Source organism: Vigna radiata, chromosome 2 (genome assembly GCF_000741045.1).
Source record: "Vigna radiata var. radiata cultivar VC1973A chromosome 2, Vradiata_ver6, whole genome shotgun sequence".
Taxonomy (NCBI): Eukaryota; Viridiplantae; Streptophyta; class Magnoliopsida; order Fabales; family Fabaceae; genus Vigna; species Vigna radiata.
Window position 1 is genome coordinate 15,782,007 of NC_028352.1, and position 18,716 is coordinate 15,800,722.

The 18,716-nt window shown below is 32.7% G+C and overlaps 2 protein-coding genes across 2 annotated transcripts; one reads left to right on the plus strand and one right to left on the minus strand.

Annotated features, from left to right (window-relative positions):
• The first annotated feature begins 8,314 nt into the window (after nucleotides 1-8,314).
• LOC106752619 (SNF1-related protein kinase regulatory subunit gamma-like PV42a) lies at nucleotides 8,315-9,112 on the plus strand. Its single transcript, XM_014634334.1, has 2 exons — nucleotides 8,315-8,629; nucleotides 8,762-9,112. Exons 1-2 carry the CDS (start codon nucleotides 8,315-8,317, stop codon nucleotides 9,110-9,112), a joined length of 666 nt encoding a protein of 221 aa, XP_014489820.1.
• Nucleotides 9,113-14,165: 5,053 nt separating this feature from the next.
• On the minus strand, nucleotides 14,166-15,512 carry LOC106755726 (senescence-specific cysteine protease SAG39). The gene is made up of 2 exons (XM_014637936.1): nucleotides 15,008-15,512; nucleotides 14,166-14,912 (listed from the first exon to the last, which is right to left on the minus strand). Exons 1-2 carry the CDS (start codon nucleotides 15,444-15,446, stop codon nucleotides 14,323-14,325), a joined length of 1,029 nt encoding a protein of 342 aa, XP_014493422.1. The 5' UTR covers nucleotides 15,447-15,512; the 3' UTR covers nucleotides 14,166-14,322.
• Nucleotides 15,513-18,716: the final 3,204 nt, after the last annotated feature.

Below are 18,716 nucleotides of genomic sequence, written 5' to 3' on the forward strand. Positions count from 1 at the left end.
TTGCTAACTTGCGTACGTCTGTTTTTCAGTTGGTACATTTTAGCAATGTGTATCGTGGTTTCAGTAGACAAAAATACCCTTTTATTATGAATTCTAAGTTTTAAGGTTAAGGGTATTTTAATAATTTTCATTCTCAAAATTAAAAAAATTAAAAAAGAACCCCCCCAAACCCTTACCCACCTCTCTTATTCCTCTCAACCCTTTCTCTTTCATCTCTTTCACTCCAACCTTTTCTTTTCTCTGTCATCCTTACTCTAGCCCCAATTGAAAAAAAAATCAGAAATACTTGCCTTATTTTAATAATTTTCATTCTCAAAACTAAAAAAAGAAACCCCAAACCCTTACTCACCTCCTTCACCCCTCTCAATCTTTTCTCCTTCATCTCTCTCACTCAAACATTTTCTCTGTCATCTTTGCACTAGTCCCAACTAAAAAAACACTCATTATTAAATAAAATGGTTAGAAAAAAATACTTACATAAATAAAAAAATTAAAGCACCTAATTTTTTCTTTATATAATTTTAAATACAATTTCAAGATTTAGAATTTTTATTGTTGAGAATTTATTGTATTTTAATTTGCTTTTTCTTGAGTAAAGGAAAACAAGTTAATGAATTTCTACCAAAAAAAATTAAATGGTCAGGGAGCAATGTTATGTAGTAGTCTTAGAATGTAAAGGAAGGATGCTCATAAGTCTTGGTGTAAACTTTTTTTGAAAGGTGAATATGTCAATGACTCAACTCTTTACAAAAGTAAATTGTTTAATGATGAGTGTTTTTTTTAGTTGGGGCTAGTGCAGAGATGACAGAGAAAATGTTTGAGTGAGAGAGATGAAAGAGAAAGGGTTGAGAGAAATGAAAGAGGTGAGTAAGGGTTTGGGGTTTCTTTTTTTAATTTTGAGAATGAAAAATATTAAACTAAGGCAAGTATTTCTGATTTTTTTTTCAATTGGGGCTAGAGTAAGGATGACAGAGAAAAGAAAAGGTTGGAATGAAAGAGATGAAAGAGAAAGGGTTGAGAGGAATGAGAGAGGTGAGTAAAGGTTTGGGGGTTTCTTTTTTTACTTTATTAATTTTGAGAATGAAAATTATTAAAATACCCTTAACCTTAAAACTTAAAATTCATGATATATAAGGATACTTTTGTCTACTGAAACCCGATACACATTGCTAAAATGTACCAACTGAAAAACAAGCGTACGAGTTAGCAAACCCCTTTATTAAATATCTAGATTATTTAATTTGCATACTTTTCTTTTCTACACCTTCTCTTAATTAATTTCTACACCACTTAAATAAAGGTAAAAGACCTTTTTGCCCCAAACATATAAAAATAAATAAATAACATAACAATCATGTTCTAAAAAAAATATAAACTCAAGAACACTACACTCCAAACAAAAATCCAAAATCTCAAAAATACATTATTTTTAAAACTCCTATTTTTCAGGATCTTATAATATGGCTTTTAGTCAAAGTATTTAATAAATTTGAAAAGAAATAAAAATATAATTTTAATACATTATTACAATTTGAACATGATGATAATATCATTATTTGTCTAAGACATATTTTAAATTAGACTTCTATAGAAATATAACCCTGAATTATTTTGGGCTTGAATTTTTTCATATATTTCTGTTGATAGCTTTTGGTCTATTTTTATTCCTTTTCAAAATCCAATAAAAAATATTAATATAAATTTATATTCTTTTAAAAATTTAATTTAATCAATTATATTCATTTTAGAAGTTTTATATTATAATGCATTTTATTTTTGATTGCTAATTTGTTAAAATAGACAATGTTCTTATTTAATTATGTGTTCTGATGCACATATTTGAACTTTTATGTGTACATTGAAGACTAAGAATCAATAAATTAATAATTTATTTTAATTTTTAATATTATAAAATTGTATCTATTACTATTAGATGTACTATTTAATTAACATTATTACTTTATTGATGTAGTTTGATACTAATGTATTACTTTATTTAATTATGTGTTCTGATGCACATATTTAAACTTTTATGTGTACATTAAAGATTAAGAATTAATAAACTAATAATTTATTTTAATTTTTAATGTTGTAAAATTGTATTTATTATTATTTTAATTAATAAGAATCAAAATATTGGTTTAAAGGTTTTGATGGGTAAAGTTTGCTTCTTAAATTTGTATTGTTTCTTATATCTATGGTAGTACTATAGTTTTTAACAAAATTTGTATGGTTTATAGATTTGTATTTTTTATAGTATCCCTCCTATGTTTTTATTGTTTCTAATATTTGTAATAAAAAATGACTTCTACGTGAAAAGGAATTTTTAAAAAAGGAAAAATAATTATGAAATTTCAAAAACCAAAAAGTAACATTTGTAATTTGTTAAAGAGAAAGAAAATATTGTTTTTCAGTAATGTTTTATCATATATGTTGATCGTTAAATTTTAGCATCAGATCTGAAAAATAAGATTTTGAGTTGGAAGAATTTGCTTTTAAATCTTGAGTAAAAGACTTTTGAAAAATCTAATGGATAAGATTTATGTGCTTTTGAATCCTAATTCAAAATGTGTGGTATGTAATCTGGTATTTTTATATGAAATACTTTATACAACCTCAACCATATGGCTTTTAGTCAAAATATTTAATAAATTTGAAAAGAAATAAAAAATATAATTTTAATACATTATTACAATTTGAAATAATCTCGAATTCCTACTCCAGTTCAAGCAGCACGTACACGTTCAGGGTGTTCAGGTTGTCCAATTGCAACGGTAGGAATATCCTAGCGACCCTCTAGAGTAAATTGACCTTGGGAGCTCTGCTCAACTAAGGAGTCCTGTAACATTACAAGACACCATTATTCTTTAAAAAGTTCAATGTAGTATGTATAATGAAGTTATTATTATTTTAGGAACAATGATAACATACAATTCTTTTAGAATTTTCCTGTGCAGTGTCAGAAGAGTAGGTGCCCGATGGTTTCATACGAGCTAACTTCCATTTCCCATGTCGAGAAGGTGAAGAAGGAGACTGAGGAGGACTACCACCCTGAGATGGTGCTCTAGCATTTGCCTTTTGCTTGAGGATTTTCTCCTCAAGCTTCCTATACCCACCACGAGATAATAGGTGGGGGTTTTTGTTTTAAGCACTTGTTTCTTGTGCTTTGCTTCTAATTGCCTGTCACATATGTTTAATTAATTAGTTCATATGATATATATTTGTTAATGAGGAATTGAATAATATCAACTATATTAACCTACCATTCCTCTGATGTCCAACTCTGTACAAAGAGTCGTCAGGTTTAATTAATTAGTTCATATGATATATATTCATACATAACGATATGGATTCATCATATGTATATTCCCTCATCCTGATCTGACCGAATTGCATCGTCAACTAGAGATTGGTCATCCAAATTTGTTGTAGTTTGAAATGAATGGTTGTCAGCAATATGAATATTAATCAGATTGTCTTCGTTAACTTCAATTTGTTTTTTTCCTTGAAGAGCGACATACCAATGGTCAAACGCAGGATCTTTGACATAAAAAACCTAAGAAGCTTGATGTACCATTATAAACGGTTCGTCTCGGTAACCCACCTTTCGAAAATCAACCAGTTTCATACCCGATTCCTCTATTTTCACACCGCTCTTATTGTCAAACCACTTACATTTAAACAATGGAACAACAAACTTGGTGTAATCAACCTCCCATATCTCTTTTATTATACCATAATATTTCATTGATCCAAGTACAGGAGATTGATCTTTTGATGTGGAAAATTGAAGTGACTTAACTTCTAAACTGACTCCACTATTTTTTTATTGTGCTTTTATCATCCAAAGTCTTCGTATAGAATGTGCAATTATTGACTTCATATCCTGTACAACACACGACATCAAACTTTAAACCATTTGCAAGCCACAATAAAGTTTGAGAAGAATGTGGCTCTTTGTCAATTTCAGATTTGAACCAAGACATAAATGTTTTGTGATGCTCCGTCAACTGTCATTTCTCTGATTGTCTTGGATTTTTATTCTTAACAATGGCTTTATGTGCTTCCTAAAAAGGGATCACCTCATTTGTGTTGTTCAATATGTAAAGATGCGCTTGCAACAATTCTTCGCAATCTTTTGTCACCATATTCATACCTCAGATGTTTTTACTTGTAGAAAATTTATTCAACCATGATGTGCGAGGAACTCCAATTGGATTCGTTGATGTCATGTAATCTAAACAAAACTCGATACTTTCTTCAACAATATATCTCTCAATCATTGAACCTTTAGGACGATATGGATTTTTAACCTACCCTTTCAAAATCTTCATATAACGCTCAATAGGATACATCCATCTTAAGTATACCGGTCCGCACAACTTGATTTCTCTAACCAAATGAAAAAGTAAATGTACCATGATGTCAAAAAAAGATGGAGTGAAAAACATCTCTAGTTGACACAAGATGATAACAATCTCGGCTTGAAGTTCATATAACTTTGTCAGATCGATGGCTTTACTACATATCGACAAATGTGTGAACTTAGTTAAAGCGACATACAAAGGTGTTTCCGCATCAGTCGACATCGTCTCATACACATGACCTTTGGCAAAATTTTCTGCTCCAACATCGCGGATCATGTCTTCTAATTTGTCTTCATCTGGTCGATCTTTTTCCATGGTGGAATAAATAACATTTTCAGTTTGGGAGTCAGTGGGAAAATGCATTTCATCGTCGTGCCATATCCATGTTGTATAGCATCTTAGGAAACCATCACAGATAAGCTGTTCTCTAATCTGGGCTGCGTTCAACATTCTCCCATTCAAACAGTTCACACAAGGACATCTAAACTTCACTTCATCATCACTTCTCCCCTCATTACGTTGTGCAAATTGTATAAATTCCTCTACACCTCTCTCGTACTCAGCACTAATACGTGGTAAATTAATCCAATTTCGATTCATTCCTAAATATTAAGTCAACTATATAATTTTACATATTAAATCAATTCAGTCATACAATCATACAATTAATAATAAGCATTCAAATGATCAATTCAAACATTCAATCACACATAATAACATATATTCTCAACATACAAAAAATTAAAAATTTACACAATTCGAGTCGTCATGGAATGGAGCAACCCTTTTCTCTCTGGATGGATAACAACTACGATAAGATGAATGAATAGGAAGAGTTGAAGTGAAGTAAATGAATGTCAATTTATCAAACATGTTAGATGCAAAGAGTTGTAGTGAGTTATACAATCACAGTGAACAAACAAACCTTTAGAGAGATGAAAGCAGAGAGGAGAAGAACAACCAAAACTCAACTGTGTCTGAATGAACGACTTGGGTATGTTTGCTAGGCCTGTTAGGGTACCAGTATTTATCATATTGTTTTACTCTGATCTAACTTTAAATTTAACATATTTATTTAATGTATAGTTAAACATAATATAATTAGTTAAAGTGCAAAAATAAAATGAACTAGTAGAAACATATTATTTTTCTTATGATTATAAAAACTAATATAATAATTATTAAAATATTAAAAACTCATAAAAATAACTCAAAAAAACATGTATCTTTTATCGTGTTTATATAATTGTTTTTGGTAAGTTATTTGATTTGAAAATAAATATAAAATAATAATGATTTGTGTTTAAAAATTATTATTAAAAGTTGTTTTTATTAAAACTAGGAAAAATAAGTAGGATGTACCAAATATTGCAATTATCGAATTGAGTACAATAAAATATTGAATGAATAAATTACATATTATGAAGTAAAATATTAATATTAATATTAATCTTATGATAAAGAACTGAAATTTCCTTAAAACATAGTCCATTCTTTATACATAGGAATTAGAAAAAAACTTTCAGAAGAGACTTTAATTTTATGCGTAAAAGAATTAGAAAGGTTATAAAGATCAGAGAGCACTGTACTCCATCAGTCCTCTTACTGTGTTTTATTAATATATGTTTCTCTTGTTTTTCAGAGTTAGTTAAATTAAATATTTGCTTCTCTTGCTGCTCCGAGCTCGAACTATCTCTATCTTTTTATTATAGAAATTGGGGAGTTAAATTGTTATGCGAAGCTTAATTATGATATGTTGAAATTGGTCTAAGAAAAGTTTGTGGATGGTGCACACTGCACAGCATGCAATTGGGTATGTGACAGGAGATACGTACTACTATTTATTACTTTTGTACTCTAAGGAGTGGGACGAACCGTAGAGAAGGAACGATCGCCACTCCATCCGAAGAAATAATAAGGAACCTGGGTATGGCGGTCGGGACCAGTTTGGAGAAATCCTGAGACGAAACGTATGACCTAAACGGACAGTCAGGGCCCAAGATAGGACGATCGGCACGATTCGACCCAAACAAACACCATGGTGGAGTCCGGCCTAGGCAGCCGGACGTACCTACAGATCTTGAAGAATTGTCAAAAGCCTCGCCAGCGCGAGTTCTTCAAGAACCTGCAACGAAACTTACGATCGAGGCGGCGAACCTCATTGTAAGGCCGTCTGCATGACTATCAACAATCATAGTCGGTCGCGACGGCCAGCAAGGTTCACAAGCTAAGGTATCAAGCACTCGAGATTAAGGTAAAGCCAAATTAATCTTAACAGGATTGCGATTGGGCCGTGATTAAGTTCCCACTAATCATTGGCCCATGAGAAAAACTATAAATAGGAGTCAAAGGTAACTGTTCAGGTTAATTTTTTTTAACCTAACAAATGTTACTACCTCGATTCCATTAAAAACCGCCGTAAAATAGTAGATACGGCCACGATTAACAGCACAACCGCAGTCTATTCTCCTTTTAAAAAGTAATTAAAAATGACAATTTTGAAATTATCTTCAACTAATATGTCGCAGTTTAGCGTCCAACCACGACCTATTTCTTGAAAAATTTAAAAATTATTCAGATTAGGGAATAGGTCACGGTTCCCTTTATAACTATTCCCTAACGTTCTGAATCCTCCAACTGCTTCCCAACTGTCTTTTGGGGAATGTCAGAAGTTGCATGTTGTATAGGCTGTGGTTCTGAAAAAAACCGCTGCCTATACTCCCTGTAACTTTTTAAATTTCACCGTGCAATAAATTGGCAGGGGCATAGGCCGCGATTCTGTGAGTAACCACGGCCTATTCCCCTGTCAATTTATTGTAGGGGCTGACTGGTGGAGAATGCCAGAAGGTGGCAGAGGAATAGGCCGCAGTTCTGTGGGCAACCGCGGCCTATTCCCCTTGTAACTTCTGAAATTTCCTATGTTGTCAGCCCTGCAATAAATTAACAGGGGAATAGGCCGCGGTTGGTCACAGAACCGCAACCTATTCCCTTGCCAATTTATTGTTTTTCTTACGTGGCGTCAAAGGCAGAGAGTTGACTGGGGTATAGGCCTGTTCCCCGTTGAAATGCGACCTAAAAGTTCAAATTGTTTTCAAAATTGTTACCGCGTACTTTTATGTTACAGTTTCTGATTTATCGTGGCATAATGTGTGCTGTAATTTTTTACTAGTGTAAATAGAAGTAAAAACCATGAGTGTTCCTTTACACTAGTCTTATTCTTAATATACATAGAAGTGAAACATAAAAGTTAATTAAAACACAAAATAATATCTATCATATTAAAACCAACAAAAAGACCATCAATGGTTTATCACTACCATACCACTGACTCCGTGATGCATATGGCCTCACTAATGTTATGTAAGATGGATATATAAGTAAATGATTTAAGATGGATATATAATCTGACAAAAAGACCCTTTTATATAATAGTTCACTAAAAAGATTATATAAGATTATAAAAGCACTAAAACAAAAAGCTCATTTCCTATAAAAAAAAAAATCTATACGTAAAGCCATGAATCCATAAAAGATTATATAACATTATAAAAACACAAACTGCCACTATTAAGCCATCTATCAGATCCAGTACAACAGTAGCCAGTAAGGACTGTTCTACACCTCTACATCACTGTAACACACTATTTAAAACAATAATTTAGACATAATTAAATGTCACAAACTTGTATACTAGCCATCGAGAAGTTTATATTTTGGAGAAATAATAATTGCTGAAAAAGAAAAAAGTTGATTTTCCCAGAAAAAAATCAATCCCAAACTTGTATTTATTTTAGGTATTATGATAAACTTATTTATATAGAGGTTTCGAAAATAAATATTTGCTTCTAACAAGAACACAAGATTTGACTTCTTTGTTATATTTCTTCACTATATAATCAAAGAAAAGTTCTAATAAGTTTTCAAGTGCCTTTGTTTTCAGGGTAACCATGAGCGTTTTGGGCACCCACTTTCTACTACACATCATTTCAAGCACTTCTCTTTACTGGGAGTCCGCTTTTAGCTACCAAATACTGACTCAGATGGATATGCTCAAGTTGTTGCATGGTCGTGTTGGTGAACTACACAGCATTTTATCACGTTCTGTTCAGGATTTGGGGGCTGACACTGTACAGATTTATGCCATCACTAACCACACAAAAGTTGTTTATGCCATAAAGTGCTTAAAGGTAGCTATGTTAAACGTTGTTCCTATTGTTAGAGCTGGTGATGTCGGTCAAGGTGATCACAAGCAGCTTATAAATGCAAGTTTGATCACTTCTCTCCGTGCCCTTTTCGTATTATCATTGTTGTTGATGTATAGTGTTGTCTTAGAAATGACAGAAAGGGAGTTGAATGTTATGCTATGCTTATAATTTTTGTGTCACGTTTTGCAGGGAAGATGCAGGAAGCTTATTGGTACATTTTCTACAACTGATTTGAGGGGATGCCATATAACCTCGCTAAAATCATGGTTGGGAATAAGTGCACTAGCATTCACTGAAGAAGTTGAATCCAGTCCATTGTACAGTGAGTCAGACATGCAGAATAGAGGATCCTCTAGAAGGGAGCTTGTGACCTGTTATGCTGAATCACCTTTGTCTGAGGTAAATGAGAAGGCAGTGACTAATCCTGTTCATCGAGTTTGGGTGGTTAATCAAGAGGGTTTGCCCGTGGGGCTTGTGTCCCTTACCGATGTAATTAGAGTTATAAGGCATTCTCTGCTATCAGATTCGAATGATCAATGACTCTACACAAAAACTGTATCAACATATTTAAAGAGGCATTGGAGGTTTCTGTAGGGGATCGCTACAATAATTAGAAGCATGCTTACATTGTGTTGAGGAGGAAATCAGCGAACAAGACAGCACAAGGCATAGGCTGACAAAAAAAGCCAAACAAAAAAAACACTCTATTACTTCGGTAGGTCCTAACCGAGACAGTATAATATGAGATACTGCCTCGTTCAAAAGCAATCGAGAGATAAAGTTATGCGAAAAAAAATAAACAAACCAAAAACATTACTGCTTCCATTACCATTGAATCGAGGCAAAACCTATTCTTTTTGCATCGTTTCACTATCGAGCCAAAACTTTTTAACTCGTCTGTATATGTCTCGGTTTAAGAACGGTTTCCTGTACTAGTGTATTATTTTATTATAAAATTATATTTGTATTTACTTTGATTATGTCGTTATAATATTTTATTATAAATGGCAATTAAAAAATTGGAAGTCAAGATTTTGACACTCTTGGTTTGCACAACTTTAACAACGCCACGTGTCAGCTTCTGATTGGGTGTTTTTTTTAAAAAAAAAAAAATCAACAATGTGACGTCATTTATGAGAAGCAGATTTGAAAATTTTGTTTCCATGTTTGTCCTTGCCCAGATTCATGTGAATGAAATTCTCTTTCTTCCCTGTTTCATCAGAAAAAGAGTTCCTCCGATAACTTCTTTCTCTACGTCAACGCTTTACGGAAATCGTTTTGGGCTTCTTTTTCGCCATTTGACTGTCGTTGGTCGTTGTGGTTGTACTGGTGGCCTTCCTTATCGGTGTGGGTGTGGCGGTGATAGGCTCTTTTCGTTCTTGGTGTGTTCGTGTTCCGAAATGACGAGTTCTTCGAGCAGGGTAAGGGCGTTGTATTGTGGGTTTTGTTGTTTATGGTCTGGTGTACGGAGTTTGGTTTTTGTATGTCTTTTATGATTTAGGGTTTTTAAGTTTGGGTTTTTGCAATGTGTGTGCAGTTGACGGTTCGTCACTCGGTTTCCACAAAGTTCATCTCTGGTTTGAACAAACGTTTGAGTAAGGAGCACTGTTCATTGATTGTCGGTACTCCTTTTGGGTGGTTTTTAGATTTGACTGGTAATGTTAAAGCCGACACTCCTAAGCAAATTCGTTACACCACCAACTGAGCAACCATCATCCTTCGTTCCACCTCCAACTGAGAAACCATCATCCTCCACACAAGAAAACAACATTTAGACTTTTGTGGAATAATTATTAGTACTAGTGAACTTATGAATATTGTTCGGATAACTATAATACACTTTTATTAGCACTCCAACATTTTGTGGGATGAATGCATTAAGAATGTAGACTTACATTCTGTTAATGTCAATGTTAATGATGTTATGTTATTACTGCAGTCATGAAGGTCAGAAAAATACAATGTTTATCATTATTGTTGGTCATACATTGTATGTTTCTTGCTTTCCTAAATAATAAAACACTACCATGCACAGAAAACACAATTAATGGGGATGGTCCTCTGCGTTCAAAATTGTGGTCCCTGCTGGCCAAGATTGTATCCAAATCCTGCATTTGCCTCGCTGTAATCATTTACACACCAGTTTGTAAACGATTACAACAAAGTCATATGCTGCAGAACACTTTGGACTTCAACCAACCATGTGGAATCTCAATGTTGGGTCATTTACTACCTTTTTAGGTCTGCAAACAACACCTACCACACTTTTAGTACACTTCCATGCACAGACATGACAGTTAATGGGGATGGTCCTCTGCGTTCAAAATTTTGGTCCCTGCTTGCCAGGATTGTGTCCAAATCCTGCATTTGTCTCGCTGTAATCGTATACACACCAGTTGTAAACGATTACAACACGGTCATATGCTACAGAATACTTTGGACTTCAACCAACCTTGTGGAAGCTCAATGTTGGATCATTTACTACCTTTTAAGGTTTGCAAACAACACCTACCACACTTTTAGTACACTACCATGCACAGAAAACACAGTTAATGGGTATGGTCCTCTGTGTTCAAAATTTTGGTCCCTGCTGGCCAGGATTTTGTCCAAATCCTGCTTTTGCCTCGCTGTAATCGTTTACAGACCAGTTGTAAACTATTACAACACAGTTATCTGCTACATTACAATTTGGACTTCAACCAACATTAATAACTTTGGTATTATTTAAACGAATTATTAATATCGTGCTTTCGAATACACAGACAAGGGAAAAAAAATATTGCAAATTCAGTTATGATTAACAATGTAATTATATATATATACAAATCATCAACAATGTGATGTTCTACATAAATTCATTTCTAAAGGAAACAATGTTATTTGAATTACAGAAAAAATATTAACAATCCTCCAAAAACCCATAGACATGCAGCGCTTCCATTCTTGCAATGTTGTCTTTGTCTAGAATCCACTCCTTCACGTAGTTCTTTCTAATTTCTCGCAAGTCCTCCTGAAACAAAATGTTTTTTGCTTCAGTTATAAACAACACCATCATGTGAAATGTATAACAACGAACTTTATGCTTACATTTGTATATTGTGGCAAGCTCTTGCCGTTGTACCTATCCTCTCCATCCCAAATTTCCATTGCCTTTAACATTATCACTCCACAATTGAATCTGAAATCACAGAACCAAATATATAACTTATGACAACATACAATAGTGAAAGCACCAAATTATTTACAATCAATGATTAACACAACTTACAAGTTCGATTAGCTTGGGATGTTTGATACTACAACAGGCAAAGGAGCAATACTACCTTCAGGTTGATTGTACAACAAGCACAAAAATTTGGCCATGTTTTTACCCTAACAAACAAGTACATAAACCACTTTCAAAAAAGATCATTAATTGACATCAACAACATTCAAGGAGAACATCAACTGTGATTTCATACCACAAACAAGTCAATCCTCTTCCGATCTCTCACAGCCTTGTTTAACGAGCAATGACAGATATTTGTAATGTTTTCATGTTCAAACAATAACACCACCAATGGTAATCATGGCAAAATGGCATAAACACCTACAAACACAACTACATTGCCACTAAGACCCAGTGACTTCGAGATTTCTCCACGCATTATTTTTTTCTTACACTTGTTTAAATTGTGTACAATGTTATTATGTACACAAGATGCCCAATCATACAAACACAAACTATCTAAATCATCTAAAAGTGAGCAAGGCATGTTACAAACATGTTTAGACTTCCTAGGAAAATAAAATGTAACTAAGCAAACTAAAATATATAACCTACACACCACATCCACCTTTATGTCGTCATCCTCTACAATCAAATGAAATATCTGAATCAAGTCCTTCTTTGTCGTGGTTTTGGGATTAAACATGTCACCAACCAATCCAACTAAACTTTGGTCAAAGGTAACGTCTAGACCACCTATGTCTAACCCTGTGGCCATGAAGACATCCACAACATTTAAAGGAACCAATTGTTGACACACCCTAAAACTAACATCACTCTCAACCCACCGTTGAACCATCTCCTTTAATAATTTTAAATTCACCTCAATAGGGTTTAAAAGGTTCATGCACCATTTTAAAGGGGTCATATTAAGACGCTCTATATGACGGTATTGTAGTTTGGTATTCATTTCAAGAATGCTGGCCGAATCCATGAAAATACGAAGACGCCACTACAAAATATTAAAATAACATACATTAAATTCTAACCTTCAAACCTTATACATCATCCATAACAATAATACATAAAAATTTTTCTTACACTTGCTTTTCTTGAAGCCATTGGACCTGCAGTCAGAACAATACCCACAAAATAACTTAGCTTTCGCTTAAAAAAAACAAACCTCTCTATTACAGATTCCATAACAAAAAGTACATTATTGCACTTACCCGAAATACGCAATGGTCCGACAACGAGAACAAAACACCAAGGTTTTGCGAGATTGACACCGTTACAGACAACGACAATGGTCTGACGCCACTACGGTGATGGTCCGACAACGACAATGGTGCGACAAGGAGAACGACCCAGAAGCGTTTCGCCACAGACCCACACCACAAAATTGATGGTCCGACAACAACAAGACCTCACCACAACCAAAACGCCTGAGACAACTTCGAGAAGGAGGCTGGCCAAGAGACTGGGAAGACATAGATGATTGGAGAACCGTCGGAGAGCAAATGACGAAAATGAAAAATGAAAGAGAGCACGAAAACAAAAACCTCACACTTTACATTCCACTTTGCCCCTTAGTTCATTTAATCATCTCATTTTTTAAAAATAAAACAACACCCAATTAACAATTAACACCTGGTCATTGTTAAAAGAGTGTCAAAATTGGGTGTTAACATAACATTTTCGTAAAAAATGTATGTAGACGGTGTGAAAGAATATTTTTCCGTTAGATAAATTAGTGCTTCAACTTAGCTAATTATCCAAATGATGATGTCATATGGCAATTTGGTCGTCCTTAATGAAGAATCATCATTACGTTCATGCCTCAAATTCCAAATTGAACAATGACAGGATCTAAAGTTTAATAGAATAATCTCATTTGTTACATACTTTCATATGTATTTTTAATTAAAAAAGACTATGGAACACAATTGGTAAAGTCGACCATTTTACACGTTATATTATATATATATATATATATATATATATATATATATATATATATGAAAGTATTGGTAATATTATAATAACAACACCACACTTTCTGTCTTTTTTTTTTTGAATCAATTAAGTTAATATGCGTCAAGAATAATAACTTTTATTTTATTTTTTTATTTCAACCACAAATATTATTCTCCTAGATATATAATTCTTGTTTGAGTACTGAACGTATATATATTATGATGAAACTAATTCTTTTGACTGAACCTTTTTCATTGTTATAAAAATTGAAATCTTGATAAAAAAAATAACATACGTATCAATTAAACTTGCAATAATAATAATAGTCAATAACTACACAAATATACTAAACAACAGTAGAATAACACAAATATGTAGTTAATACTTATATTTCATTATATGGTGGAAATTAAGCGTTTACACAGTCATGATAAGATTATAGAAAAACATCTCATTAAGAACAGTAGAAGGTACTTATACTAGCCAGAAAAAAAGAAAATGATGATTAGAGATTGAACGTGTTTATAATTAAGCTCTTTACGATTAATATATATTAAAGCAGGACTCAAACAGTTGGATAAAAGGCACCGGTAGCAATTCCACATAAACCTTCCTTGGCACGTGTATCTCTCTTCATCCTCATGTATCCTTTCTCACCCCACTCAGTTCCCCATGAATTTTTTACTAGCCAATACTTAGTACCATCTCCAGCTTTTCCATAGCCAACCACTGTAATAGAATGATCAGTGTCAGTTCCACACTTTCCTGTAAAAATCCCACTTGAATAAAACTGGAAAGCTGATCCTCCAGCTTCTACATAAGCTGACACTGGTTGATGTGCCACAGCTTTCAAGAGTGCCTTTTCACTGTTAGCAGGAACTTTCTCGTACCCTTTGATCTTAACTACACCATGACTTTCCTTCTTAACCTTACAACTCTTGTTAACCCCTTTGTAAGGGTACTTTGTTTCACTTGCTATTCCTCCTTTCTTGGCAAGAAACTCAAAGGCATCTTCCACATAGCCCCCGTTGCATCCGTCGCTGTCACCTCTCACACAATCTACTAGTTCTTGCTCTGATAGGGACACCAATTCACCTTTAGTTATATGATGGAGACCCTCGATTGTAGCCACAGTTGAAAATGCCCAACAACTTCCTGTTTGCTCAAACAAAACAAAGTTGATATGTATCAGACATTATTTAATGGAGCACCAGTGGAATATAATTGAACTGATGGAAAATATTACTTACGACATGTGCCTTGGTCCTTGATTGGAGTAACAGCACCTTTTTTCCTCCAGTCCACGGTAGCCGGAATCTTAGTGGCACTGTCATACCTAAACGATGTTTCTGTTGCTGTCCATACGCTATGTTCCTTCTTCTGACCATTAATTAGTAAAGCCTTAAACTCTTCATTATGGAGGTCAGCAAATCGGTTAATGCTTAGGTTGAAAGGTTTGTCCCCAGCAGCATTGAAGGACTCAATGAACTGCAAATTGTTCTTGAATATTTGGAACCGTTTTTCCCTCTCAGCAGCATCCTCGTACACCTTACCATACTCTGCCATCCACTTCTCATGTCTCTCTGATGAGAAGGCGTCAGGCAACCTGCGAGACACTGCATGGCATGTCCAGAAAGTGAAAACAAGCAACAAAACTAAAATATTCTTATTTTGGCTAAATGAAGTCATCACGTAATGACAGAACAATAGTTTAGAGTAGGTTTGTTGAGGTATTATTTGTAACACAGACAAAGAAAATTGGTTTAGTTTGGAGCAAAGGCAATGACAATGGCAAGTAATTTATAGTGGTGATCATGAGGAGTGTTAAGATAAACCTAGATAGTAGGAATTCATTAAAATCTTATTTTATTAATTTATGTTTAGTAATATTTGTTTTGATTTCATCATAAAATAGATATAAATAATTTTAATTTTTCATTTATATTTTATTTTATTGATATAAGATAAAAATATATTAAATAGATTTTATTTTAAGTCTTTTAATATTTTATTCTCAGTTTTTATTATTTATATTTGATATAGTTATATTTGTCTCTGTTTAGAAGGTTGTGATAGTTCAATAAAAAATAATCTAAGTAAATTGAAGACTATATTATTATTTGTGTGGGTATTTTCTTTTAACAAGGAGCACCTCAAAAGTTGTGATAGTGCATGGAATAGTAGGCAGCACAATATGAGCGACTTTCTACTTGGATTCTCGACAGCACTGAACCACGTGTGTCATGCGAATTTGTTGAGACATTTGTTGAAGAGATTGCTTTCGAAGAAAGATCCTTTTCCAGTCCAATTGATGTAGAATTAGACGACCACACGTGCTAACCCCCCTCTGATCAGAACGTGTTGCAATTTAATCTCTTAACAAAAAAAACAAAGCATACCATCATTCTTATGTTGAGAAAAGAGTGTATCCTGCTTACGCCAGCCCTCAATGACGCGAGTTATCTATGGAATGTGGGCATATTAATCATTCATATATATATATATATATATATATATATATATATATATATATATATATATATATATATATATATATATATATATATATATATATGTTTGTTAACACGCGTACGCATGTTTTTCAGTTGGTACGTTTTAACAATGTATACCGAATTATAGTAGACGTAAATACCCTCATTTATAATGGATTCTAAGTTTTACCGTCAAGGATATTTAAATAATTTTCATTCTCAAAACTAAAAAAAAAAAAGAAACCTCCAAACCCTTACTCACCTCCTTCATTCCTCTCAACCCTTTCTCTTTCATTTCTCTCACTCTAAAATTTTCTCTGGCATCCCTATTGCCCCAATTGAAAAAAAAAATCAGAAACCCTTGCCTAACCCTTGTCCTTTTCCCATTACACGAAATATTTCTTTTTCCTTTCTCTATTGGTATGGAATACATGATGTAACATTACAACCTAGAATTGAAAGAATTGTATTCATAGGAAGCTCTTCTATACCTATTTCTTTAATTTTCTTATGTCCTTTTTTATCACTAAATCAACTTCTACATGTGTTTAGAATAAACTTTAACCACTGTGCAAGATAAAAAAACAATAAAATCATTTTTTAGCTTTGAGATTTGGAAAGAGTAATGTAAAATGACAAAGTTTATATTCATTTTACACACATTAACAAATATAAAATGATTATAAAAGAGTAAACTTTNTCAATTTTTAAAAAATATCTCTGATTCAAATTACCACCACCATCTTTAATTGAGTTGAGATGAAAAAAAAAATGTTAGAGTGATGACAGAGAAAATGTTGAGATGAGAGAGAAAATATCTCTGTTGATAAAGGGTTTCTGATTTTTTTTTTCAATTGGGCAACAATAGGGATGACAGAGAAAATGTTGGAGTGAGGGAGATGACAGAAAAAATGTTGGAGTGAGAGAGATGAAAGAGAAAGGGTTGAGAGGAATGAGGGAGGTGAGTAAGGGTTTGGTGGTTTCTTTTTTTTTTTAGTTTTGAAAATGAAAATTATTTAAATATCTTTGACCTTAAAACTTAGAATCCATGATAAATGAGGGATTTTTTTTTTCTACTATAATCCGGTACACATTGTTAAAACGTACCAACTGACAAACAGACGTACGCGTGTTAACAAACCCCATATATATATATATATATATATATAAGAAATAAAATTAGAAACAATCAGTTAAATTCTTAAATTCTTTGTTAACTATTAATTATCTGTCAAATAATAATAAGATGAAAAGAAGGAGTAAGAGACCATTATGATATATGAAGTGATATGCGTATTGAAAATAACAAAAAGCAAAAGATATCTGGGGCATCTGATAATGTTTGATGCAATTAAAGTGACAAATGTGGTTAAAAAACAGAGCATAAATGCAATGCAGATAAGAACCTGAGCACATATAAGACAATATGCGGCTACAATGTTATGCTCTTACGTTAATGGAGTATTCTATTTATGAAAAGATTGTTTTTCTGCAAATTCCATGTTTCACATCATGATGCCACACATTTATTTGTATATACCAGTCAACGAATAATAGTAGTAGTTACGCTAGCTTTTCTTGGCCAAACGTAAGCGCATTATTCAGGAATGGAATCTTGTGATTTTTTTTTACTAATTAGTGGATATGTATTACAAACCAAAAACAGACAAATTAATTAATGGTCAAACATAGAAAAGCTTTCTTTTGAATACATGTTTGAATATATAAAAGTGGTAGGAATTGTTTGTTGAATTGCCTACAACTCTTTCATTTAAGAATTAATGAAGGAATTTCTTTTGGACAAAGGGAATTAGTTTTATGTCGACGTCTGACCGAATTTCCAAGGTCCATAGACTAGGTTTAGTCGTCTAATATAATACAGTTGAATCTTTTCTATTTCATAAATATTTATATTAATGCAAAATATATAAGTTGTTAATAAGAAAAATAAGAATTTAATGAGAGGGAGATAGGAAAGATGAGTAATATTCATATTTTTGTGTCATCATAGAGTGAGATAATAATTTTTACAGACCATAACACATTTTTTTTACAAAGAGTTATGAGAAACCAAAATGAGTAAATATAATTAGTGGATTTTGTCGTTAAAAATATTTAATGTTAATATTGTGTTACCAAATTATGTTATAATGTCAAATTATATCTTCTATTTTATAATATAAAATGTTGGAAAAAATTTAATAAGATCTTTTCTGTATTCTGTGTTCATATTTTCAAATCTACTAAAAGTATAATTCAATTAATATATACAAATATAATAATTAACCTTACTCAATCATAGTTAAATATGTAAGATTAGTTGCTTTCTATAGAATTACCATCGGAGTAATTTCTAATTTATAAAACTAATTATTTAATCATAAATAACCTAGTCATTTAAGATTAAGTACTTGATTTAAAAAAGCATTTATCATTAAGAATTGTTTGATTTTATTAAAACGGACTT

What these genes read in the sequence shown, in the direction of transcription:
- LOC106752619 (XM_014634334.1), top strand. Translation starts at nt 8,315, where the DNA reads ATGAGCGTTTTGGGCACCCACTTTCTACTACACATCATTTCAAGCACT. An exon ending in ATCACAAGCAGCTTATAAAT is followed by an intron (nt 8,630 to 8,761) that starts GCAAGTTTGATC and finishes CACGTTTTGCAG; the next exon opens with GGAAGATGCAGGAAGCTTAT.
- LOC106755726 (XM_014637936.1), bottom strand. Translation starts at nt 15,446, where the DNA reads ATGACTTCATTTAGCCAAAATAAGAATATTTTAGTTTTGTTGCTTGTT. An exon ending in CAAGGACCAAGGCACATGTC is followed by an intron (nt 14,913 to 15,007) that starts GTAAGTAATATT and finishes TTGAGCAAACAG; the next exon opens with GAAGTTGTTGGGCATTTTCA.